The sequence below is a fragment of the Hippoglossus hippoglossus genome, chromosome 13, assembly GCF_009819705.1.
Source record: "Hippoglossus hippoglossus isolate fHipHip1 chromosome 13, fHipHip1.pri, whole genome shotgun sequence".
In the NCBI taxonomy this organism is placed as follows: domain Eukaryota; kingdom Metazoa; phylum Chordata; class Actinopteri; order Pleuronectiformes; family Pleuronectidae; genus Hippoglossus; species Hippoglossus hippoglossus.
In genome coordinates this window covers 27201604-27228712 of record NC_047163.1, presented here as the reverse complement: position 1 = coordinate 27228712, position 27109 = coordinate 27201604, and the positions used below count along the sequence as shown (strand labels likewise).

General features: G+C 43.0%; 1 protein-coding gene across 2 annotated transcripts; it reads left to right on the top strand.

Annotated features, from left to right (window-relative positions):
- LOC117772678 (large neutral amino acids transporter small subunit 4-like) lies at positions 1–26901 on the top strand. 2 transcript variants are annotated; one of them, XM_034604009.1, is made up of 15 exons: positions 1–199; positions 3896–4119; positions 11624–11822; positions 11922–11977; positions 12215–12291; positions 19805–19897; positions 20061–20194; positions 20648–20859; positions 23673–23816; positions 24102–24119; positions 24310–24436; positions 24530–24662; positions 24982–25055; positions 25790–25913; positions 26037–26901. In XM_034604009.1, the coding sequence occupies exons 2-15, from the start codon at positions 3960–3962 to the stop codon at positions 26196–26198; spliced, it is 1713 nt and encodes a 570-aa protein (XP_034459900.1). In that variant the 5' UTR covers positions 1–199; positions 3896–3959; the 3' UTR covers positions 26199–26901. The 2 variants fall into 2 exon arrangements, with proteins under 2 accessions (XP_034459900.1, XP_034459901.1); XM_034604010.1 differs by lacking the exon at positions 24102–24119 and having other exon boundaries at positions 2–199.
- Positions 26902–27109: the final 208 nt, after the last annotated feature.

Here is a 27109-nt window from a genome sequence, read left to right as displayed (position 1 = left end):
CTCTTCGCTGCTATAAAGTCCAGCAGCAATGAGGAATGAGGGTAGAAATAAGAAGAGTCAGATGAATCACGGAGAGACGTGTTTCTATGTGCGAGCTGTCGGAGCTGCTCTGTGTGTCTGCCGCCGAGGGACATCCTGCAGAGGGATCTGACTGAGGCCGGAGCCGCTGCTGCTGCTGCCCTTGAATCCGCACTCACAGGTAGGGAGGGAGGGAGGATGCTCCGCTGCTGCTGCTGGAGGTGGAGGTGGGGATGAGGAGGGAGGCTGAGTCATGATTGTGATTGCGAAGAAGGAGTCACCATCTCCCTGTGTCAGTCACTACATCTCGTCCTGATCCCGCTGTTTGTCTTTGTCTGCAACAGCCTGGGACCAACTTCACACGCTGCGGTGTGTTTGCACAAAGTCCTGATCGTACGTGTGTGTGTGATCAGATCATATGTGTCACACTTGTCTGGTCACTTCTTTATCCCCACACATGACGACAGCTGAGTTCAGTGTGGATCAGCTGCTGCTCCTGTGTGGAAGTTGGGTTTGGACTTGTGGATTGTAAAAACATCCATGAAATAAAGCAGAGGGACAGAGGAGGTGTTGTTTTGTCTTTGTCTCAGCAGCGGGACGGTGATTCCCGGACTGTTGTTGATGCTGAACAGCTGAGCGCCACTTGCGGAGCTGTGCGTGAAGCAGCTGGGATACAAAACTGCTATAATCCTGGAAACGAGAGGCTTTGACTTCAAAATAAAAGCAGCCACAAATCATTTTTGTCAGTTCGTGAGTGTAGTGTCCTGGGGTTAATATTGTATCAGCGGTGAAAGATGTATTCAAACATTGAGAAAAAGTACAAATAAATTCACACATATAATTGTATTCATGGCCTAGTCCACGTTTGCCAACATTTTCTGTGAAAAGATGAGTGAGGTTAGCTTTCTGTACAATTTATCTTGCAAAATATAATTTAGTACCAAATTAGTAAACAATGTGATCCAATTAAAGTAACATAAGTTACCATATGAAATGTCAGGAGAGGACATTGATGCATGTCGTTTTTTTCAAGATGATCCTAAACACAGAAAGGTCTGTTACTTCTTTGTCATAGAGGGCACCTAGGGTTTTAAGATTTCACACCATAAAAATAATTCTCAACAACAAAGTGGTAACAAATTAGAGAAAACTATATCAACACTAAATTAAATACAAAGCACAATACACTTCATAGAACAGCTTAAAAATGGCAAACAACATGGTGAGGCAGATGCAGCTGTAATGGTATATTAGCCGCACACTGTCTTGCAAAATAGGTAACATCACACCACCATGTGAGCGCTGGCACATTGTGTTCCCCATTTCCCTAGATTTTGTTGGACTGGTTACCCAGTATGATACGGCATTAGCATTAATAAGAGCTAATAATTAAGAGCCCACAATCAAAACAGCTTGGTTAGCATTAACTTAAGTTAACATTACTTAGGTTAGGACATAATCACTCAATTCTTCAATAGCTCTTATTCTTCAAATGTAAAGTTTAAGCCGACCTAAATGCATGATCAAGCTAACTTAGTGAATGTGCCAGTGGTTTGGGTGGCAGCCTCACCATTTCATTTACTGAAATTCACTCCTGAGATGTCACAGCCAGGTTCAGAGTTTAGAGTAGAAAGTAAAGAGATAATACATTTACACTTAGAGATTTGATTTAAAGACACTTCCTTTGACACCAACTATGTGTCAACTGAGAGTTAAATAAAAGAGTTTTGACTCCAGAGTATAATTAACTTAACTTTTGCTAAAATTTGACCAACACCAAAAATATAACTCTCTCACCCAATGTACTGATGTACAGATACATGAAAAAGTTCTTAAGTACAGTAACTTAGTCAATGTACCTTGTTACATCCCACATCTGTTGGATTTTTTTCAGTGACTATAATCGCTTACTGTCAATACATCTATCATTACAATTTCCATGGCTGCTGCCTTCATCTCTTTTCGACATTTTCTTGTGTATAAATACTTTAAACCTCTCCATTTATGTCACATGCTGTCTTGTCTAATGAATGTGGTAGAAATAACTTTTTGGAAGTTTTTCTTTACTCTTGGTGATGGTTTGGCGCAGATGATGTTGCCCTGTAAGGCTATTGTGATTTGTGAATATGGACTATACAAATGAAATTTGACTGATGATTGATCGATCAATAATTATTCTATTTATGGTTACATTTATATAAAGTTACTACAGGCTCAATATTTTCTTAGAAGTATATTCTCACTTACAAAACAGTGCAGGGAAATCCCTCCAATCAACTTTTATTTTGAAACGAGTCACCGGAATAGCTGTGTGTTGCTCTCGCTGACTTATCGCCGTGGCAGGGAGGAGGATGGAGACGCAAATTGGGGGGGGGGGGCTGGTTGATGATGAGGAGGAGGTGATTTCAGTCCAGTTCAGACCAGTTTCAGCTCTGCTCTTCATTCACCGCAATATAGTTGTTATTCTTATTGTTCTCAGTGTGATGATGATGGTGGTGAACAGAGTGAGATCTGGTTGAGTGATGAGATGTGAGGGAGGAGGAGTGAGCTGCTGCAGGAAGAGTGTGTTGTCCTCTGCAGCTCTGTAACACAGGCGTGACATCAAGTTCCTGCGCTGACGAAAACAACAACACATATCTTTCAAACACAACGGCAGCGTTTTCAACACACACTTGTACACAACAGCTGGAATACAATACAATAGAAACATGCCATTAACTCCTATTGTGGATACAAGTCATGTCATATGTTTGTGTGTAACAATTCTCACTCTACACAATAAAATAGCTCATGATTTATTTCCATGTTATCATTAGGGTTTTTTATTTACTAAATAAATTGTGTGAATATGTTTTTATTATTCACAAAGCCTTCAAATGACATAATATTGTTTATCGATCAATCTGATTTAGACCACAGCTCTTTCTTAATTGTTGTGTATTTGTATATGTTTAACTCCATCGTGTTGTCCCATGCGCTCGTGTGTAATTACTGCTGCAGCCTCACTGTTAAGTAACACACACATAATAAACAACAACAAACACCACACACTGTGGATATGAGCAGAGAGGCTGCAGCGCGAGCGCTCACAACTCAACCTCGCGCCGCACTGGTTCGAACCGGCTGGAGCTCGTGCTGCCTTCACGTGCAGTGGTGTTTTTTCCCGTCAACTATAGAAACCATGTTATTCAATAATTTTTAAAACCACAATGGATTTACACACTCGCTCGAAATGTTTGTCTCTGATCTTTTCATAATATCAGAGGGGAAATCCTGCAGTTAGTCGGATCCCGTAGCAACGAGTAGTGTCGTCCTCACCAAAGTAATGGGAGTTGCATTGGCATTTTTTTATGAGTTGTTTGTTGACGTTGAAATGTAGAGTTTTTAATTCAATTGTGGAATTTGGTTCTACCATATACATGGGAACCCTTACCATCCCAAAACACACACACACACACATGCGCACACACACACACATGCGCACACACACACACACACACACACACACACACACGCAGAGGACATAAATGCAACATCAACCTCACGTGTAGCAGCTGCATGCGGTATGTCACCAACAGCCAATGGGGGGCGTGCTGTGAAACCCTCAAACCAATCAGATGCGTCAGTGGGCGGGAGTGTTTAATATTTATGTGGGGTTCTTGCACCTCAAAGGCCTCAGCTGTTTTCTGTTTGAGTCTGTAGAGTAGACCATCATCAACATCGTCATCAGGCTGAACAAAGAAGTGTATGTGGTGCAGAGCACTAAAATGTTAAATGGATACATTCTAATGTTTGTACATAATAAAATGCAGAAGTATAAAAACATGAGCACTACTGTTATATCTGATCACAACCTTGTTTCTGTTCCTCTTGTCCCATGCTCCAGCAGCCTCCCTCACCTCCAGTCAGGCCGGTGCACTGCTGCCTCCGACTCAGCTGAGATGGCTCCCACTCTGGCCACAGCTTTCGCCCGCCGCTGGTGGATGGCGGTGACGGCGGTCATCGAGAACCTGCTCTTCTCTGCCGTGCTGCTCGGTTGGGGATCCCTGCTCATCATGCTCAAGTCTGAGGGCTTCTACTCGTACTTGTGTAAAGAACAAGGTGAGTCAGCTTCACACGGGATATCACATCTGACAAATTAGGTTTCAGGATGATGTAACTCCAGCTGTGGAGGGGAATACTTATATTTCATTATATTTATTTGATTCTGGTAAAGTCTCTTCTTTCATCAGATTTTCCTTTTCTGCTTCAAACTTGTAGTGGTCTGACCCAAGTGCTGTTCACTCACGTGACATCACTGGAGGCAGTTTGTCAGACTTCCTCCGGAGCCACAAAAACCTTTATTAAGTCTTTATATTTTTCACATCTACAATAGTAGTTCCCAACACAAACAGTGTTTGAGGTTTGAAATCAGTGCATTCAGATCTTTTAAGAAAATGATTTCATACTTATTTCATGTAATAACATTTGCTATCAGACAGGTGACTTCATGTGATTAAGTAGAGATAAATAACATATATTCTAGTTGATTAAACTGATTGATAGAGACTGAAACTGTCACTGTAAGGCTACATCCACACGATTCATTTGAAAACGCATCAACGCTACTTCTCTGACGTCCAAACTGCTCCAGAGGTTTAGACCCGCCAACTCTGAGAAGTTTGGAAACGCTACCGGCCCCATTTCACTTTGAAAACTCTGGGGCTGCGTTTAAAAGCAGAAACAGAGAAGTTTGGAGTTTCAGACACAACATGGAGAATCAATTATAAGCGTTGCTGACTCTGTTGTCTTTGCTAACAGCTGTTGTGCAGTTAAATTCTGCATTTTACAAAGATACAACTTTACAGGAGACAAGATATTATTGAAGCATTCTGTGTCCTGCAGCACATTCATGCCTTCCTGTCTACACCAGCACATGCGTGCCCAGTGTACTTGACAAGGGCATCACATGATATATGTTTTCAGGCGTGTTAGTATGCACACGGATTAAAACTGATACTGAGACAAAACACATGTGTGGACAGAGATTTAGTTTGAAAACAGCATCTTCAAACCAAAACAGTGGTGTGGATGTAGCCTTATTCATCACATGCCACATGAACACCACTCCTTTTAGTACTGTTTCTACTAACATGAGGATGTTTGTCGTGCAAAGAGGCTGCCTGTAGCTCATCTCAGGAGCAATCAGGCCTATTAGCATGTGATCTGAGTTTTTGTATGGGAGGCTAATTGGCCCATAGTGCTTGTCGACGCCCTGAGTGTCCTTTGAGCTGTTCTGAAGGCTTTCAGCAGATTGATTGTAACACTCAGGATTATTACACTGTGAGTGGGTGTGGTGAGATTAAGGAGATTTAAAGACACACAAACAAGTGTTTCTCCCAAAAAAACTGTGCTCAGGTTTCACTTTAAAACCCTCCTGCATATTGTGCAGCTCTTATTAACTTTACTTAGGTGTTATTTCCTCTGTGACCTTCGGAAGAATCAGCTGCTTGTGTATGAGCTAACACACTGGAGTCATATTGATCCAACAATTGGGAGTTCCTTGAGGAAAACAAGTCAATAAGCCAGTGGCAGGCGGACTGGAAGCAAGATTGAAAAGCAGCTGTGAAGTGCTGCTGCACAACAAGTGAAGAGGACGATCAGATTAGTGTTATTGTCCTTGACTCTCTGTGATCAAAGGTGATGCATAGAGCTGGTGCACTCACCGGCTCATTATTAGTTTGTGTTGTTTTCTGTCAGAATATCGCTTCAGTTTGGACAAAAGCTAAGTCAGATGAGGACTTTTGCTTCCTCCAGAGAGGGATGTGGTAGCAAATCCTATAAAAAAACAACAACAACATAGTAAAAGCCAACTTCATCATCACCAGTGGGTGTTTGGGTCATCTTCATTGCCAGGAGCAGAAGGATGTGTGAATGAGACCATTCATCCATTCTCCACAGTGAAGACTGCTTTTCCGTCTCTTTGATCCTCTCTTCGTCTCTGTCTGTGTTTTCCCTCTGTCGGTCTCAAAGGAGCTGCGATCAAAGCCCTGCAGGGTTAATTTGTGCATTTGCTGGTGGTTTGATCGCTCTCACAGATTCATTAGATCTATCACACGACATTGTCTGAGGACACCGCCGCCATTGTGACTATGTTTCCAGACTGCAAAACATTACTGTAGGGCTGTAGGAAGTCTGTCTCACTGATTATTTTCTCAATTGTGGTCTATCAGGAGGAAAGACCACAAATGAGGATGCACTGTTGGTTGTGGATCTGATTGGATTAGGTTCAGAGACGTCTGCAGACATGAATTCTGGAAAATGTCCAGACAATTGTGTCCGGACATTAATCAAACTTTCACATGTGAAGAATGCAGCAGGACAATGACAACAGGAAAATGTCCGGAGCGTTCAGGCGAGGGCTGGCGCCTGGTAGAGCAAGCAGGGGACAGGACATGACGTGTTGCAAGACATAACATGTGTTTTTATTGTGTTACAGCACCAGTGTCGGCGTTTATCACCAAAAGCTCTCAAATCTTGTCGCTCCAAGTTGACACCTTCCTCTGCGTCTTCTAGAAATAGAAAAAAAACACTTACACAGTGTAGTCAAGTTTACATTGTGCAGAAGTTGGTAGAAATGTGAGCCGTGTCCAACTTTATTCTAAAAAGAGATCAGTTCATATTTTTCATAATTCTATCTTTAGAGGATACCCACATTTAAAACAGTTATTGGTGGCTGTTAAGAAACGGCCTCCCTGTAGAGGCAGGTAAGAAAACCCATTGTAAGAGTGATGAGGGACATAATTTAGCAATAAAATGTGAAGCTGTCGGAAAGGCATATTTGAAAGTTCGTCTTATTAAAGATTTTTTGGTCAACATTACGTTTTCTATACACCCTGTAATATGCATCGTCTGAATGCTCTGTGAGTTTAAACAAGGGAACGTTGTGACACACAATGCAGGTCAGGCACAATGCATGCTGGTAGTGTATGAAGGTTAGTGAGTTCTTTGTTCCCTTTATTAAGGCTTTGTTGCCTCTACATGCAAGTTAACAGCACGACAAAAGGGAAGACAATATAGTAAATGATTCATCTAGCATGGTAGTCGATAACAATAAAGAAAGTGGGTGAAGATGACATAAAATGTTTGAGATGTGTTGTTCAACCACAACCGTCAAGAGAAGCTTCATTGCTCCTTTATCATTGATTCTCAAAGTGTGTGGATTCTCCACGGGAGCCTCTTACCAAACATTATTATATACACAGAAAAACCATGCTGCATTTACGGTTTCTCACTCTTAATAAAATTACTTTCTTTTAATTAGTGTCCATCTGTACATGAAAAGTACTTATTAACTTACTAAAATAGTAAAATAATAGGGATAGTTTATAATGAATTCCATGCAACAAAATGATTAAAATCAATGAAGCACTACCATCCATCTTTTCTTATCACAACCTGGCACCTCACATTACCCACAATGCAACTGGACCTCTGATAGTTTGGTCTGCGTGGGCTGTGTTGTGCATGTAGCTGCCAATTTAGCTTCAAGCAGAGCTGAGGAATGAGCTACTGTAATATCACTGTTTTCTTACTCCAGCACAACATTTTATTCATTTTCAAATCTCCAGCCTTAACTAATGCTCATGACTTGAGTCAGTCGACTCCCCTCCACAATATGGTTTTTACAACTTTTTTCCACATATGCAATAGTATTGGCTAACAGCTGTAAACAGGTCTTCAAACAGCTGTTAACAAGTGGACGTACGGGGCAGCGGGTCAGTAGTGATGAGTACTGAGAAGGCAGTCAGGGAACTGAGCTGGCCAGACTACAACACTTCAGCACATTGTAAAGTCTGTGCAGTCTTTGGCTGAGGAAACAAAACACCGTCCTAGAGTGTGGCGAGGAATTCCACCAAGTGGCATGACCCACTGCTGCAGTGGCACGTCCCATGATTTACAGCGAGATACAGTAACAGCCATTTTCCTGTTACCACAGAACGGCCATATAGGAGCATAGGAGGGAGGAGAGAGTTGGTTTTTTAGAGTCATAATATGGATTATTATGCATCTAGTAAATACAACGTTTCAAATAGCTGCATGTTTAATTTGCACATATAGCGTTTCTATGTTAGTGACGCTCTCCCACAGTTAGCTTGTGGTTTCCCGGGTGGTGTGAAGTGTCACAGTGTGTGTGGGTGTGTTTGTCTCCCTCAGGAATAAGAAAGAAAGAAACGAACTTTCCCTCATCTCGCTCATTTACTGCTGTCACATCTCTTTGTGGTGCTTTCACTGAGGTGTCCTTCTTTGAAAGCTACAGGCTCAGTTTGCTCAGTCACTTGTATCTGCTCAGCAGTGTGAGCAGCGTGTCCAGCATTCCTAAATGGAAGAAAACACAGTGTAGAAGATGAGAAAAAGACACACTCTTTCAATGTGACCCTCTTTCTGTGTATCCACTCATGTGTTTTATGTTGCCTGGAGGTTTCAAGACACTGGTTCAAACTTCTCACCGTGAGTTGACCTCTTTATACAATAGTGGCTGTTTCTTTATGTAAAAAGCCACGAATCACAAGCTCAATGTGAACTGATCATACATGGATGAGGTTTGTTTATTGTAGGGTGCAACAGGATAACTCCCCTAAGATCTCCGGTGATTACTCTTCTGTGCGTCATTATTTCTAGATGCTGACAGTCATGTGAAGTTATGTGGTTTAGATATCTACAGGCGAACTAAGGGACCTTGAACTGGTTGACAGAAAGTCAGAGGTGAGTCTGCTTAACATCAGCTGTATAGGAGACAAGAGAAGGGAGCGGCTTGAAAAAATAGGAATTTGGTGAAACATACACACAGGAAAGCCTTTGACCTTACAGTGTTGACACGAAACACCCTCAGACAAATAGCAGGTGTACATTCATCAGGGAGGACTTTTCAAAGGAGACTAAGTCAGCCTTTTCACCCTCGGGTGTGTTTGCCCCCATGTGTGTTTGTGTGGTCAGGGCTCTTACCCGTGTTGACCCAAATTTGCTGCAGCCATTTGATTAGTCAGCAGTCGGGGCCACTGGGGGACAGATGCTGCTACCTTCTGTTAATCCAACAGTCAGCACTTAATGCTCCAATACGCCTCAAATACCAGCCGGGGAGGCCGAGCACGCAATCCACTTATCAGCACAAAGATCTGATCTCAAATGGCGTCTGAAATCTGAAATCTGTGCCCTTATTTTTGACTTTTTTAGCCACAGTAAAAACTTCCATCCAGACTATGGATGAAGTTTCATAATGCTGCTTTCAAACATTTGGATAGACCCATCATTCTGCGGAATGTATGTGAGAACTCCAATGTCCCAGTGAGCGGCTCTGGACCTTCTGTGGAGTTTCTCCTGCCATCAGATTTTTCTTTTCTCTTTCAAACTTGTAGTGATCTGACCCAACTGATGTTGACTCGAGTGACATCACTGGAGGCAGGTTTACGTTTATGGTTGAAAGTGACACGTCTCGAACATTAGATTGAGTCCCACACATTGAGTTGAACACATTCATGATCCTCATACGATGAACTGTAAAAAGATAATCAAACATTTTTCAAGACACTAATATTCTACTACTCCTCCTACTGGTCACAATGACGCATTTATGTTAACTTGTTACATGTGAATCCAGTCAACATGGATGACAAATTTGAACTCCAGCAAAACTGCTCAGGAAGATTCAATAGAACCAGAACAGCTATTGAATCAACCTTGTGGTAAGATATGTCTCATCTGCAACTGTTCTATTGATTTCCTCTATGATTAAGATGTACATGAATAAAATGCATCACAATAGAGGAGGCGACTCTCAGTGATTACAGCTCTGCATCCTCGTGTCAAATCAAACTAGTCCTTCAGCAGACTGTTTTGAATGTTCTGCTGCTCCAGTGTCCTCACATCCCTCTGAGTATTAAAACACTGTAGTCATCTGAAGTTCCCCAGGCCACGTTACCTTTCATCTATTTACATCCTCACAGGTCACCGGCCTGCAGTACGATGCATTTAATATATGACATAATAACTTCCTGTTGACCCTCTAAATTCTCTCCTTAGCCTTAACCAGGAGACCCGCACCCCTCCCCCCTTTACCTTAAGCTGGGTCAGTAGAGGCCCTATAATCAACATCACACAGCTCTTTAAGGACAAAGGCAAAGCAGTGTTTATTAGATGCAGTAGGAACTTTAGCTGCTGTTGACAACTTGAAAACACTGATGACTAAGTAGTTTATAGCTCCGTCCCTCCTCCAGACATCAAACATGTGGTAACTGCCTCTATTATTTTCCTGGCAGTTTAACGCAAAACAAGTCAAGGTGAGCGAGGAGTTGTTTTCCGTCTGTCTGTCTGTCTCTGTCTGTCTGTCTGTGTGTCTGTCTGTCTGTTATTAGTACCAGAGGCAGCCGTCCACTGGAGCTGATAGACCAAAATAGACTCCACATTAACTCAGTGGACTGTGTTTACCAGTGATTTAGCAGGAGGCAGACTGAGTGAAACTGTTTCAGAGATCCCCAGTACCGAGCGGGGGGTTCACTTGTGACTATTTCTGGAGGCTGTTTACTCTGTATTGTGTTGTTTTCCCCTCCAGTGGGTTGACTTGACCTTTAATAAGTCTGCTGGCTTTCGCTCAGCAGCTCAGGTCCAACAGGGGGGGGTAAACCTAGACCCTCAGGCTGAACAAGTCAACAGGTTCTTCTTTGGTGTTGTTACATCATCATCATCATCATCATTATTGTAAAAGTTGAAAAAGTTTAACAATGAAACCATTTAGAATTCTTTAATTACAGGCAAATGATGTGCATTCAATTAAAATAGATATACATTAGTATTATCAGCAATATATATGTAGAGCATCACATGTAAAACTGTCACAGTGTATGTATTGGATTATTAGCATTGCTAATGCATTTTAATGTTTTAGTAACAGATGTATGTTTAATCAAAACAATGCATCATATTTCTCATATAGATCATATGTTGTGTGGAGACAGCAGCCATGCTAGAGTCACTGTAGTGAGCTACTGCCGTGCTTTGAGCCAAACGTCAGCTTTACAGTGATGATATGCACAACCATCCGTGCAGTCGCTTGCCATGTGGAGGGTCCGTGCTCCGTAGAAAAACCATTAGAGCTTTTATACAACATTGACACTCCTCTCCAATTTTTGCATAATAATAAAACGCAAAGTGCACATAAATAATTTTAAATGTGTACACACCTGTGTTGACTAGATAGTATGGTATTGGATGCCTGTGAAAGTGTGCAGTTTGCAAGGGATGAAAGTCTGACAAGACATCTGACAAGTTCACATTAAAATGTGAATGCGTTAAATGTTGGTAGGTGTTTACCAAGCCATCATTTTTTAAACTAGCACCAAAAACAAGTTTAGCAGGAGCAAATCCCAATTTCCTGTAGGAACCTTGACTGTCTGTACAAATGTCTGTGGCATTCAACTACTGTAGCTACATAACACCTCTGGATATATAATGTCACACACTGGAAATACTGGTCAACTTTGTGTTGTTTAAAGCTTTAAAATACAAAAAACTATACCTCTGCATCTTGTTTCTGATCTCTTTCCCTCTCTCATTTGTTTGCATTATCCAGAAAACAGATCCAGCTTCGCCAATACATCCACCTCAGCTGAAGAGTACCTGGAAATGAATGGCTGGTCCATCTGCAAGGACCAGGATGAGATGCTGAACCTGGCCTTCACTGTGGGCTCCTTCCTGCTGTCGGCCATCACTCTGCCCATGGGCATCGTCATGGACAAATATGGACCACGGAAACTGAGACTTCTGGGCAGGTGAGGCTGGATAAGAAAAACTGTCACAATATGTGTCAGGCAGTCGTGGTCTGTTTGGTTTGTTCATCGCCTTCCTCTTATTCTTCTGTGTGTTCTCAGTGCCTGCTTTGCCTTTTCCTGCCTCCTCATCGCCTACGGAGCCAGTGATCCCAACAGTACGAATCTTTACTCACACGTGAATTAAATGGCATCATCATGTCCAATCAGGAGCTAAGATTCCTCACACATTGCTCTCAGTCATGTGCTTTTGCAAGTGAGCATTAATCATAAGACACATAAACAGAGGCGCATGCAGTGTATTTGTGCACTCATATCCAACAGATGCAATGAGTAGGACCCTCAGCAGAGTAGCCACATCTGACCGTGTCACTAATCCACTCTTTATTCTGCAGATCTGTCCATGCTGATCTTCTTTGCTTTGGCGATGAACGGGTTTGGAGGCATGTGCATGACCTTCACTTCTCTGACGGTGAGTAAGAAAACTTATGGATGATCAGCAAAAATGTTGCCAAACTGTTTCACTTCAAATAAGAAGGAACATGCTAGACAAAAATAGATGTCAGATACTTTCAAAAAGGTGCATTTACATTTTTGTTTGCCAACATGTCCACAAGTGACCTAGATTGAAAAGTAATTTAATAGCAGTCATTCCAATAACAAGTCGAGGAGAATAATCAAATTTAAGATGCTTATAGTTGATATCTTGTTTCAAATTAGCTACAGTAGCTTGGGAACTAACCCCACAGACCGAGTATAAGATAAGATGAGATAGATATAATAGAATAAAAAAAAAAAATGAAATAAGGAAAAAATATAAGTTTAATATTCAGAGATTAAGTTACCTAGCATTTTTCTGGTTTATTTCAATTAATATATTTACACATTTCTACATGTAAATGTTCCTGTGTTATCTAGGGACTAATTTTCAACAGTAGCCATTTGGCAAGATTTATAGAGACCAATTTTGTTAGGACATGAGTTTGAATTTAAAAAAGCCACTTTCTGGTGTGACCAACTAATGAAGGTTCAGAAAAGAAAAGAAGAGCAAAATATCTCCATGAACTGGAGACAAATAAGACTGTATCTGTGTTTTTAATATTATGTCAATATCAGCAAACCAGCCCAGCGGATGTGTAATATGAGGGGACATCAGGAAAAAGCAGGGCACATGGAAGGGAGGGAGAGGGAGGATATAGAGGAAAGATGGATGGAGGAGGAGAGATAAAGGGGAATTATGGCTGGGCAGATGAGACGACAGGGAGAAAGGGATGAGCAGTGCATTGCAGAGGAGGAGAGGATTGAGGGATGGAGGGAGCCAGTGGACAGGATGATCTCATCAGTCGGAGAAAGTGCTGCATCACAAGAGAGTACACGTGAGAGAGAGAGAGAGAGAGAGAGAGAGAGAGAGAGAGAGAGAGAGAGAGAGAGAGAGAGAGAGAGAGAGAGAGAGAGAATATTAGTAATTTATTATTTACTCCCACAATGCTAAAAAAAGACTCCTCATTACTATTTAATCTACAAAAGGACATTTGTGTGGACATGTGGTGTGTTTGTGTTATTGACAATGCAAGTCTACAGATGTGTAATTGTTCTTTAACAGCACAATAGAGTGTTTGCTGCTACAGATTCTGCCGCCAAAAAAACTGTCGTATCCATGACATCAAAGATGAAGTGGACAATGTATGTGTTGCTTTGTCAGTGAATAGTCAACCTTTTTCACGAGTGTTGTGTGACGCCTCAACAGTCTGTTATTTTTATCACAAAAAGCAGCGAGAGCAGAGACAGGCTGTCACTGAGGACACAAACAGGAAGTAGCGACAGGGGAACTTAGTGTGTGTGTGTGTGTGTGTGTGTGTGTGTGTCCACCCCACCCATGCTTTGCAGTTTCCTTTTCAGGCTGCCTACTGGGACCCTGACTGACTACCCCCCCGCCCTAACCTGTTTCCCAGTCTTTTGTCTCAGCCTTGTTGTTTTGGTCTGCTCCAGTGTCAGTTGCTCTCGCTCGACAAGGCTGGACCTGCACATAACTTCCCAACCTATGTCATGCGGCATGAGCACACACGCAGGAGCGCTGTGTCTTACTGTATGTCAGTGTGTGCCTGTGTGTTCCACTGTGTGTTGTTTTAGCTGTGTAGCACCTGAAAACACTCAGTAAGCCGAGCTCCCTGCAAGCCTCAACAAATGTTTCATTTATGCCGCTGCATCAGAGTGGTTGTGTGTGTGTGTGTGTGTGTGTGTGTGTGTGTGTGTGTGTGTGTGTGTGTGTGTGTGTGTGTGTGTGTGTGTGTGTGTGTGTGTGTGTGTGTGTGTGTGTGAGTGTGTGAGAGAGCTAGATGGAGTAAGTTATGTTGTGTGTCGGAGATGTTGGAGCTTTGCCTCTTCCCTGCCCTTTCCTGAGACTCTGGGTCAGGGGTCGTCACTGAGGAAAACAAGTATTTTAAGTAATCTGTAACCTTTTTCCTGAGAGGGAGGGAAAGCTCTGACGCGGCATCTCAGGCACCGTGAAACTCCTCATGTCAATGAGACCCACCCAACTCGCCAAGTGTGTATGTTTTGTATGAGACTGGAACCAGAGAGTCCTGTGTTTCTGTCCTTGTGTTCACTGACGAGCGTAAATCGAACTCTACCCCCTCTATCTTTTGTAAAACATCTTCTCTTTATCTTCCTCTGCTTCACTTCCTCATTCTCTCCTGTGGATGCACACTCAGCACTGACTGTTCCAGCAATTTGAAAACAGGGAGTGGAGGAGGGGGAGGTGGTCTTCATTCCTCCTATTCTGAATTATAAACAGCTTCATGTTACAGAAGAAGACAGTAGGGCAGTCCCCCCTCTTCATATATATCCATACATATGCAGCACATATATCCACACCCACAGGCACACATGAAGCTCCTCCTCTTGTTCTTCATCCTGCTGGTTGCACATGCTGCAAGCCCCTCTGCTTCCTGGGTTTGGTTTCCTCGACTGAGTCTGTGCTAACTGCCCAAATCCACTTTCTGTCTGATGCGTGTGTTTATCCTCTATTACTAATACTCTTTAACTTTTCCAGCAGTTGGTCTTATAACATTGTTATGCACCTTCTAGCTGATTGGCTGACCATCTAACAGATTCCCTGCTTGAAACTGTAAACAATCTGGCCATCGATTCAGGTTTCAGTTGAGGAATCTAAATGCTCTGGACATTTTCTTCTTGATGAATGGGCATCTAACTTTAATGCTAAAGGAAAAAAAACTAGGAGTGATTTCTTGTGAAATTGAAAATGTATGAAGTGCACACGCAGCACTTCATTCTGAGATCAGGCTGAGGGCTATTTTTACCATGCAGGAGATGGCAGGGGGAGATGGAAAAGGGACAGTACAGGCTCTGTTTACTGCATGTGACCACATGAAATGAAGGGACCAAAGGGAGGAGAACGAGGGAAGAAGGGATGAATGAATGTCAAAGGTCAGGAGTCGCTCTGTAATAGGAGATCGGAGCTGCTGAGACACAGCAGCCGTTACTGATATCAGGCTCATGTGGATGAGGCTTCGTGTACTGTTGTGAATCTGGCGGCAGGGCTGTTCCATGTGGCTGCTGCATGGATCGAATTTGTAGACACGGACGGGTCAAAACACTTGTTCAGAGACTTCTCCGCCCTTATTCCTGGTGCAAACCCTCATGTTCACTGGTTTCAGTCCGAAATATATGAAGTTCAGTCATAATAAAAGCATAAGACTTCTAATAAGAGGGAGCAAAACATGAGGTCAGGTCGATGGAGGTATGCAGTGTGGTGTTTGTCAGCTGGTGTTTGCTAATCTTACTGCCTCATTTATGTGCTCTGATGGATGGGAGTCCTCTCCCGTGCGTCAGCACAGGACCGGTCAGAGCTGGTTCTCAGTGGTCCAGCAGCAGGCAGCTGAAGTTTCCACTTGCTGCAGCAAACGCTCTTCCTTCTTTCATTCCTCTGTTCTTTCCTCTCAGATGCCTCGGTCCCGTTTCCTCTTTTTTTTGTCTCACTCCCCCACCCGTCTGACTAGGCTCAGCATGTTTTCTTGCTCCCTACGCCTCTTTGTCACCTCACACTCAACCTTTTCCTTTGTCATTTCAACACTCAGCCCAGAATCTTAACCTCAAGTGTCTTATATACGATTTGAAAAGGGCGGTGAAGCCAAAATGTTTGCAGTCATAGGGGAATCTGTACAGCAAGAAGCAGAAGTGGTTGGAGATAAGAGTGATTTGATAAGAAACCAAAGTTTAGGGTGTTTGTATGGCTCCAGACTAAACCTGTTGAACATCTACGTCTTATTAGATTCACGACATGTCCCCAATGAAGACACAAGGTTAAAAACAAGTCAGAGCCTGCATGACGCCCTGCTGAAATGTCATCACCAAGCAAATATGATCATTATAAAGAAGTGGGTCACAGTCTGTGCACTAATAGATATTGAGTCACCTGGATACTCTTCAAACAAAGCCCTTCATTTTAAATATCTTTGTGTCCCAGGAGACCTTGTAATCGTTTTACAAATGCCGACGCCCCCCCCCCCCCCCCCCCCCCCCCCCCCCCCCCCCGACGCCCACCCCCCCCTAACCCTGATCTCTTATCTCCAGGTGACTGCTCTGAAGCAAAAAATAGCCCTTCAGTGGCTGTCCAAACACCGAGCCCATCTGTGTGTGTGTACCTTGCCGCTCGGTGCATGGATACACAGCGACCACAGAGCTAACAAAGCAGCTATTGAGGAATAGAAGCAATAACAGAGTCAATGGTGGGCGTCATAGTCCTGAAGAGGTGTCTACGCACAGGAGTCCTCTCTGTCTTTTCTTTCACCATTCACTTGAACAGTGATTCTGATATTTGAGATTTAATTGGTTTTCAGAGGCGTGTGCAGGTTGATAGGAAATGATTAAGGCGGTTTAGCAAATGTTATAGGTGAGGAAATTTCCAGAATAAACATTTGAAATGCCTGTGATCACATGCCACACTTCAGCATCTGAGAAGCAAATGCAATACATTGATTTTGTGGTTACAAAATCAGCCCAATATCTGGTGGAACATTTTGATGACACCTTACGGGATTAGGATATTTAAAAAAACTAAGCCATTTTCAGATATGAACCCCAGAGCATGTCTGCACATTTGGGTTCAGACTTTCTGTTTGCCTTTCACATATGTTCAGCTCAGCTGGAGATTCTCTGCTCAGACGTGTTCACAACAACACAGACATCTTTAGGGGAAGGGTGGTGCAGCAGGCAGAGGCAGGATGTAACTTATTAATTCTGCTCCGGAGATCACATGTTTTTGTTTACGGCGTTCTCTAAAAGAGTACCTGTATGAGCAAATATATGTTCATGACATATTTCATGGCAGTACAATTATTCATGTCTTGTGGCTGTGAACAGTTTCTGTGCAGCCAGTTGCTTGTTCTGTTTGCACTTGAAGCCACAGCAGATTCTTTGTCCTCCGGTGTTTAACGGTCACACACTCGTACCTGTCTGCCTGACGGATGTGTTATTGACTCCAGCAACTGAAACGCTGTTATCTGTCACTCGTCAAGCCGGACAGCTGCTCCTCCCATCAACACGCTCCCTCACACTTTATCCTGACGACCCCTAACTCATTAATCCCTACTTCTTCTTTCACGATGAGCCGACCAAACTGGTTTGTGACATGTTTTTTGGGAAATGGTTGTCTCAGCAGATGTCTGTGACTCAGGCCTGGTAACTCCGAAAAACTTACGATGTGATGCAAGCGCTCCAACACAATAATGCTCAGCTCAGTATCATCACCAGGACTAGACATGTGTTTTTTTAAATCTTACAGATGGTTTGTGGTTTTTCGGTTCTGGCAATGCACTGTTCACTCACGTGATGTTGTTGTTTTCTGCTGCTCACCTGTGCACTGTGGCTTCTTCCTGATGAACCCATTGGACTAATAAACAAGGCGTATCAGTGGGAGAGACGGAGGTGAATGGCAGAGTTGTTATGTCACCACAGAGGCCTCTTTCCTTTTTATTTCCACTGAATAACTGGAATTTGTTCATATGAACAAATTACTGAGGAACTGTACGAAAAGAACTTGGTTAATATGGTAAATTACATTTCTTTTAAACCCTCCTCTTAAAAAACACTTAAGGCTACAGCCATACTTTTTTGTTTGAAACACATCAACTCTGCTACGGATACGTCTGGTGTCCACAGTACTCTGTAGTTTTAGAGCAGCTAAATCGAAGACTTCTGGAAACGATGTGGGCCTGGTTTTAGGGTTGGGTTGTATTTTAGTCTGGACAGGTAGAAACTGAGACGTTTGGAAACGATGACTTAGACACTCACAACCTCTTGCTGATTGGGTCTTTACAGTACGACGTTAGTGCGTTAGTCTGGACAGATGGTTTTAGTTGGAATACGTATGGAAATGGGCTAAACTGTTGTTATTCTTCTTTTCTGCTTACTATTTGACATATACACTACCTATTTGGATTTTTGGCTGCATTTTGTAGTAAATACCTCTTGGTCAATATTTCTGGTTCTGCTGCGTCAGTCTCCTGTTCCCACAAAAATAGCTTCACTATCTTTAGCCAAAGAGAAACACCTTTTCTGATCCACTCTCCCCCCATAACAATTTCCATACAGTCCCTTATTACCCCAAAGCTCAGGTCTTTTTAAAAATGTATGCTATTCACAGAGCTCAGACTGGCCATGAAAAAAAAATGCACCATCATCACAGCCTGAAGGAAAAGGAAGTGAGAGAGCAACAGTAGGGGATCTGAACCTGTTGACTCTGCAGAGATATCGTGAGTTGGCCTCGATTTGTCATAACCACATCAGGTCTGCTGAGCTGGGCACAGTCTGAGCCTCTCTGCTCTCCTCTCGACTGCTGCTCCTGAGAAACAGGAATTATTGAATTAAAGGGGGGGGCTTGTTATTTTGGATTGCCATGGAATGACCATAGTGATTTTGGTAGCTCACCTTTGGTCCAATTAATCCGGGGAGTGACGTCTGTGTGTTGGGTGAGAGGGTTCAGCCATCTAACTAACAAGCTGCTCCCCTGTGGTGAGCACAGTGGCTGGATGGACGGGCTGACAGACAGATGAGGACAATGAGAGGGGGACTGGAGGGAATTCTTCGAGGAGTTTTGCAGCTTATGACCCATAATAATGTTCCACCCTAATTTGTCACTCCCTTCCCCCACTCCTTCTCCAGGGAATCACTTCACTCATTGTTGATTTGATTTCCTCACCTCTCTCTTAGAACCATACTGTCCAGAGGACAAACATCATTATAAGTCTTTAAGCCATGTTCCTTTCAGGCTCTTTTTTGTAGGTTAGTTTTGACTTCATGCCTGAAGAAAGCTGTTTACACTTTGAAGTAGCCTTGTTAGGAACAGCGTGTACTCTTGTTTCCAGTCAAGGGTTGAGCGTCATTGTGCTCTCTGGCTGTTGTGTCTCTGCACCACATTAAACCTCAGAACAGAAACAACAGTGCGAGAAACACCTGGCTGCAGGCAGCACTGGTTTCACTTTGTGGTGACGAGCCTATAGCCAATAATGTTGAGCACTAGGATGAGGTGTTTGTCTTTGTTAGATTTTGTGGATTAAAGAGAATACAAGGGTGAGTGTGCAATGCAACACTATTGTAAACGATGTAACCTTTGACTTTGCAAAAGGATGAACACTCCATGTCTTCTCTTGAAAGCTGTATGGTTTTTGTTTTATGTCATTAGAAGTTGCTATCTATACATAATGCAGAGGCCTTTCCACCCTTTTGGTCTTCAAAAGCAACTTCCAGTGTGTGCGTCACTAAGTTGTGTTATAAAGTGGAAAACTGATTTTTATCTCAGCGGCCTCAGCCTATGGTGTTTCACAGTTATGTAAATCACATTCGGGTGTCAGAAACAGGTCATGACTGAAGGCTGTGTTTTTTTGTAGACATTGTGTGTTTATGTGTTCACTGTGTATTACGTTTAAGTCTGTTAATTTGTTTTCAACTTTCTTCTGTTTCCGTAGCTCCCAAACATGTTTGGAGACCTGAGGTCGACCTTCATCGCCCTGATGATCGGATCCTACGCCTCCTCCGCTGTCACCTTCCCTGGTATTAAGGTGAGGTCGTTTTTACGTCACCTGATTTTCCGTCTACCGAAATAATATTCAATCATCGGTCCTCAGCCGTCACAAGGAGGAGGACTTGTCTCAAAGAGGATGCTCTTACCTGAACTCTAGAAGTATAACTACTTCATTATGTTTTTTGGGTGCCTGCCTGTAGGTGATCTATGATCTGGGTGCCACCTTCGTCTCCATCCTAATGGTTTGGGCCGGCTGTGCCTGCCTCGTCTTCCTCAACTGCTTCATCAACTGGCCTCTGGAACCCTTCCCCGGCCCAGAGGACATGGATTACACGTAAGTTAAAATACACAATACGAATGTGTGTAGCCTCCATCAGCCATTGTTAAGTGTTCCTTGCTCGCTGTTAGCTAAGCTCAGGTTCTACTTGCTGTAAATGGATTCTGACTGAGCCCAGTCAGCCTTTATTCTCCACAGAGATCACTGTACGGGCACACACACGTAGAAGATCGCACAGACACACATGCTCACACACTCGTGCACAGTAAATCTCAGAGTAATGCAGCAGAGGCCAAAGACAGGAAAGACCATAAATCCAGAAGATCAAACAGCTTTGCTCTCGTTTACCTGGATCTCTTTTTCTCCTCTCTTTTCTTTTTCCCCCTCTCTGTCTGCTGACGTTTTCTTTTCCTTCCCTCATGTGTTCCCTGTTCCTGTTTTCATACACAATATTTTATTTTTTGTCTCCACTGCTGACTGTCATCTTTCACCTTGTTGTCATCTCCTCAGGGTGAAGATCAAGTTCAGCTGGCTGGGCTTCGACCACAAGATCACCGGGAAGCAGTTTTATCGGCAGGTAACCACCGTGGGGCGCCGCCTCAGTGTCGGCAACTCCATGAAGCAGCAGCACCACCAGCCCAAAGACCTGGCCACGCAGGAGGCCAACAAGCTGTGCCTGTCCACCGTGGACCTGGAGGTGAAGTGCAAGTCCGAGCTGGAGAGTAAGTCTAAAACACAAGCTCGAACTTAAAATCTCGCATAATGCCACTGTTGTCTGTGTGCGTCTGTGAGGAAATCGAAATAGCCACACAGTGCTTTTCAAAAACACAGATGAGTCTTTGTATTCAATTATTTAGTCTTTAGGCAGTGCTAGTATTTGTTGTGTACCCTTTTCTAAACTTATGAATATTCATCCCAGCATCTCAAAAGACAATCTGCTGTTTTACTCAGTGAATGGGAGATCTGCTCTGTATTCTGACTCCATGACAGACAACAGCTTTCCACACAACAGTCCATCCCACAGTCCTGGGGAGATTAGAGACATACTTCCAGGCCGGACCTACATCTGCACACACAAGCTCCCCTGACACTCCATAATGTCACTGAATTGCCCCTTTACCTCTGCTGGTTGTCACACTGAGGTCACGGATGTTCACTGGTCGAGGGGCAGGGGGTTTTCTGGCTGCCCTCTTCTTGGTCTCTTTGGTACCAAACGGACCGTGGAATCCGTTTGGACCCTGTTCTTAGAAAAGCTGCTCGGCTGCTGTGTGGCATCCTGGCAGGGAGCTCTCGAGGAGCATTGTTGTAGGTTGAAGTGTCAAGCCAGGGTGTGTGCGTGTGTGTGTGCGTGTGTGTGTGCGTGTGTGTGTGTGTGTGTGTGTGTCAGGACCCTCATGGTTGGTTTCATAACAGCTGGACATGTTCCGTCTGTCAGGAGCTTTACAGAGGCCCATATTACATCCTCACACACAAACCTGCTTCAATTGCGTCTGTGAATATTTCATTGATACTTCATTTTAAACACATCATTTTTATCACCACTAGCAAACATAAATCACGACACTCAGTATAACCACAGTGTACTAGTTTGGTATGTAAACTACATCTCAAGCCAGTATGAAGGCAGTCAGGGAGGATCTTTATTCCACTCGATCGTTTCGATTTTGACGTCAAAACAAAATAGAAACTGAATATTTTCTATCTTTAATTTCCAAGCCTCTTCTTTCATGGTTTTTCGGGTATTCTTTTTATGGTACATTATTGCTTCTATTGCCTTGATCACCGCAGTAATATTATAGGACCCCAGTTGAAAATAATCTTAATTCCCACCTCAGGATGAATTGTAATTACTTTGTTTTTCTATGCTGACTCGCTAAACTAAGATCATGGTCAATGCAAATATAATACCTGCTATAGATCGTTGTGAGCAGGTTAGCATCTAAAGTGCAGCCTCACAGAGCTGCCATCATGGCTGCAGACAAACTGAAACACTTTTCATTATTTTCTTTTCTTACAATATGCTCTGATTGTGATATTAATGAAGTAATGAGTGGGTTCAAGTGCTTATAAAAAAATCCCAATAATGCCTCACAAGCCTGACCTTTTACAGAACGACTCCCTTCATTAGGCTTCACATGGATACCTGTTGTTCTGGGTAATAAACCCATCTGCTCCGTCTGTGCACCCACCATTAATTGGTTTGTCCAGTGCTTGGCCATATGGGCAGTTGTGTCCTTTTTCCATTTATATTCACAACTTTGATTAATGATCAACTTTTCCCAGAACCTTTCTTTCTTTGAGCCATCGCCAAACCCCACCCCCCCCAGGCCACACAGCTTCTCATGCAGGCTAAGACGTGTTACCGTGGCACCCGAGTGCAAGTGGGAATATTTAGATGACAATCTCTTCCCCTCTTCCCTAACAGCACTCTGGGGAGGAAGAACATCAGTGTAGCTTTCCATCGTATGAAAAGAGTTTAGAAAGAGAGATGTGATAGAAGATGTCCTGCAGGATCAGAAACATGTGTGTCTGTATCCTGTGCATGAAAATGCTCTGCTGCTGCGTCACCTGCACACTGCAGAGACATTTTGTTCTCTGTCCCAATGTAAAGACCTCTGAGGAGATATTCATACTTTTATCCGACACTAAAGTCTAAGTACATTTTTTTATTGTTTTCTTTATTTTCTGTGTCATGCACATAGAAGTGTTCAACCCTGATGGGTTTACAGGACATCAAAAGTAAAGTTGCAGAGCGCCATTAATTATTTTAACAGCTCGGTCTTGAACAAAAAATGCTGCCTTCTTTCCCAAGCTTTGGAAAAAGAATCTGCTATAACAAGTCTTAAAAATCATCCAACCAAAGGAAATCAACACAAATGGATTTCATTTCACTAATAAGAACATCCCTTATGTCTTCATACACAGGACGGAAAAACTAAATATTTACCTCCTTCTCGATTTTGCAATGCTAACACATGAAAGAAAGTCTGAGTTATTCAGAGGTAATTTCACGATCAGACAGACACGAATTATAAAACGCTTGCCTGCATAGAAACCACTTTTCAAATCCAGTGTTCGTTCTGACTCTTAGAATGTGGAAACTGAAATGTTCTTCTCTTTCCAGGGAGTCCGCAGATGTCTGTGAGATTCTAAAGATACATTTTCATATAGAACCTGCTGCTCGATGACAAGTTATAAGAAGAAACCAGATTTTATTCCGCAGGGTTCGCATAGGGACCCTTATATAACGGAGGGATGATTATATAACAAAGTAGCGTATGGAGTCCTGAAGTCACGTATGGGGCTCTGTAACTTTCCAGTGATTGTGAAACTCTGGGATATGTTGTTACTTTTAAATGAAAAATCACTGTATCTTATAGAAGCAGTTGAGAAAAGCTCTGTGCAGGAAAAATAATTGTCTCTCATCAGCAACATTTTAATTACTGTGGATATTACTGATTAGTCTCTGTGTGGTATAAACCGGTTTGGTGGAGGCCTGACGCCAATGACCTCCTTTCTCTCTCCTCCTCTGCAGCTCAGACCTTCATGAAAAGCATCTTCAGTCCAATCTTCCTGCTGAGCCTCATCACCATGTGCGTGACCCAGCTGCGCCTCATCTTCTACATGGGCGCCATGAACACCATCTTGGATTCCCTGACGGAGGGGAACCTGAAAACAGGTGTGTGTTGCCGTGGTTTGAAACTGTCAATGCAAACACAGGTGGCTTCTGGGAATGGTTCCTCCTGATCTCTAACGTCTGACCACAGACATTTAACCGACTGTTTACCTCTTATCCAGACTGTTTGTGTCTTGTCTCTCTGCTAACAATCCTCTCTCTGCTGCTCTATGCTCAGCGAACTTGCTAAAAGTGCTCATTGTTAACTCCAGCTCCATCTTTCTTGTACCTTTCCTCCTCTCTTGCTCTTTCTCTTTTTCCTGTCATGCTGGCTTCTCGCTGCTGCAGTGGAGAAGATGGAAGTGGGTAAGACACAGAGATCTAACCACACACAAACTATTTTCCTGTCTGTGCTTGTGCATTTCCCTCTAAACTCTTCATGCCATTCATTTCATGTGCAAAACTTAAATATACATTTGTATATATATATATATATATATAACATAAAAACATGATAATAACGCCCCCCTCCTCTTTACTTTTGTCTGTCTCTCAGTGAGTGTTTACACGTCCATCTTTGGCGTGCTCCAGCTTTTGTGTCTGGTCACCTCTCCTGTGATTGGCTACGTCATGGACTGGAAACTCAAAGATTGTGAGGACGAGAGTGACAAGTGTGCCAAGAGGTGAGGGTGTATATCACTCACATTTAGAAAAAGAAGAAAAAGCAACAGCTGAAAAAACGTCTGACTCTATTTCATTCTCTCCTGTTCCATCAGGGAGCCTGGTGAGCCCCGCCGCCCTGAGAAACAGATCCAGAAGATCGTCAACGCCACCAGAGCCTTCATTTTCACCAACCTGCTCCTGGTTGTCTTTGGATTCACCTGCATCATCCCCAACCTGCCCCTTCAGGTACACAAACACACACAGACACACACCGGTGGAGAATATGTCTTTGAAAATGTTTGGGTCAGCATGTGTCTCCTCACAGAGAGGTTAGCACTGCAGAGACTGTAGAGATGTACATGATGTTCAAACAGGAGACGTTCACATGGCAATGCAGCTGCAGATATTTCTTAGTGCTTCAGTGACACCTACTGGACAGAAGGAGTCATAGCATGTTATTTACTGTTCCTGAATCTCATTTATCAAAGATGGAAGCCATGTCTCAGTGAGGACAGCTGAGCTGGTTCTTAATGGAAGGTGTGTTTGTTTTATTTTTTCTCCTCAGATTCTGTCGTTCGTCCTGCACACGATCGTCAGAGGCTTCATCCACTCGGCAGTCGGAGGCCTTTACGCTGCTGTGTAGGTCTAAAAACACACATTGATAATGTATAAACGACTGAAAAAAACTTTGACTAGATAGACAACATGGACGAAAGTATGTGGACAACTGAACATTACACCATTATGTGATTATCTCATTTAAAACTGCAGTCATTAATATGCAGTAACAGCCTGACTCATCAAATTTGAAAGAACTTGACAACTTTGTCTTAATGTAACTTGCAATGTCAGATTAAATGAAAGAGCCTTTTGCCAAAAAAGTTAAAAGCACAATCTTGTCACCTTAAAACTAAATGTTTGAAATAAGAAACACATGCTTCCTCTTACAAATGGAAAACGCAGCGTTTTTTCTATTCAATACATTATGAGTTCTACTTTGTTTGGATCGAGCATTGGCTTACTGGTCTAATACTCTATTGGATAACATCACTGAGTAAGTTGACTGAGTTTCTGACTCTTTCTATTAATGATACAGTAGAGTAGCTTTTAGCATTCAGCATTATCCCATAATTGTCAGTTATGACCACTGTTTAGTTAGATAGTCTTATTTTAATTGTCTCAAACCATGATAGAAACCCAAAGTGGTCACTCATGTCCACATACGTTATGCGATAAAATTAATTTGATTGACTTTAGATGAAATTAAAGTGTAGTTTACACAAAGAGTTGATATTCATAGTATGTACATGTCGAGCTCAGTTTAGTCATGACTCCTGTTTGAATTTTCCGTCTATGTTGTTTGTCCCCTGCAGGTACCCGTCCTCTCAGTTTGGCAGCCTGACCGGTATGCAGTCTCTGATCAGCGCTCTGTTCGCCCTGCTCCAGCAGCCTCTCTTCATGGCCATGGTGGGACCCCTGGAAGGAGACCCTCTATGGGTAAGATTTTACAAACACTCTCTCTGTCTCTCTTACAACAGAGAGAGTGCAGTGGAAGATATAAGAGAGTTTCAGCCAGAGGCTCACATCATGATCTTGGTCTGACCCTTATGTCGTTTTCAGGTGAACGTGGGCCTATTGGTGGTGAGCATGCTGGGGTTCTGCCTGCCCCTCTACCTGTTGTGCCACAGCCGCCACCTCCAGCGCCTCAGAGACGAGCGCGACGAGGATCCCAAGATCTACGTCAAGATAAACAATGGCAGCAAGCCCGAGGCCTTCGTCTAGACCGGGAGAAATAATGGAGAGTTCATACACCAAAAAGAGACAGACAGAGAGAAGAAGAAGAGAGGGACGGGACGGTGGTGGAGGTTTTCATAGCCTGGGTGACACTTGTGAAAAATACACGCTGTCTCTCCCTTACAACACTCCCCCCCCCCCACACACACACACACACACAAACACAAACACAGAAACACACACACACACGCTCACACACGCTTACACACGCTCACACATGCTCACACACGCTCACACACTCACACACTCTACATTACACTGCCATATTGCCAGTTGGCCAACATGACTGCACACCACTGTGACACCCAGTTTTACCCTCCCTCATCTGTTGCATATACACTGTGGGAAGTGTGACACACACATACACATCCTCTCCAGCCCTACGTGATGTGTGTGTGTGTGTGTGTGTTTGTGCGTGCGTGTGTGCTTGTTCAAAAGCATCTCTGTAATGAAGAGGAAATAGACTAATGGGAGAAAGAGGAGGCAACTCTGAACTTTTTATTTCTTCCCAAATGTGTCCTCTCCATCCCTCTTTTCATTTTTATTTCGTGCCGTTACACACGTCACTGATGGTTGACTTGATTATCCTCTGCTGTTCCTTCTTAAAAACCATAAAAGAAGAAGAGGACGACAATGCCCGCCAAAAAATGTGTGGGAATCTTTGAGAAAATTGTCAGTGACAGTATTGTGCTTTTACACACACACAACTTAACCACATATCGTGCGTTGTGAACATGTTGCAACCACTGAGCAACCATGAAGTAACCATGAATTTACCATCGAGTTACGATGGAGTAACCATGGAGTAAACTAGGGTGTAACTTTTGTGACCTCTGCTTTCTGATTGATTATGGTCTAAATTTAAAATCCTGGTGTCTGTATTATTTGTGAGGACTTGA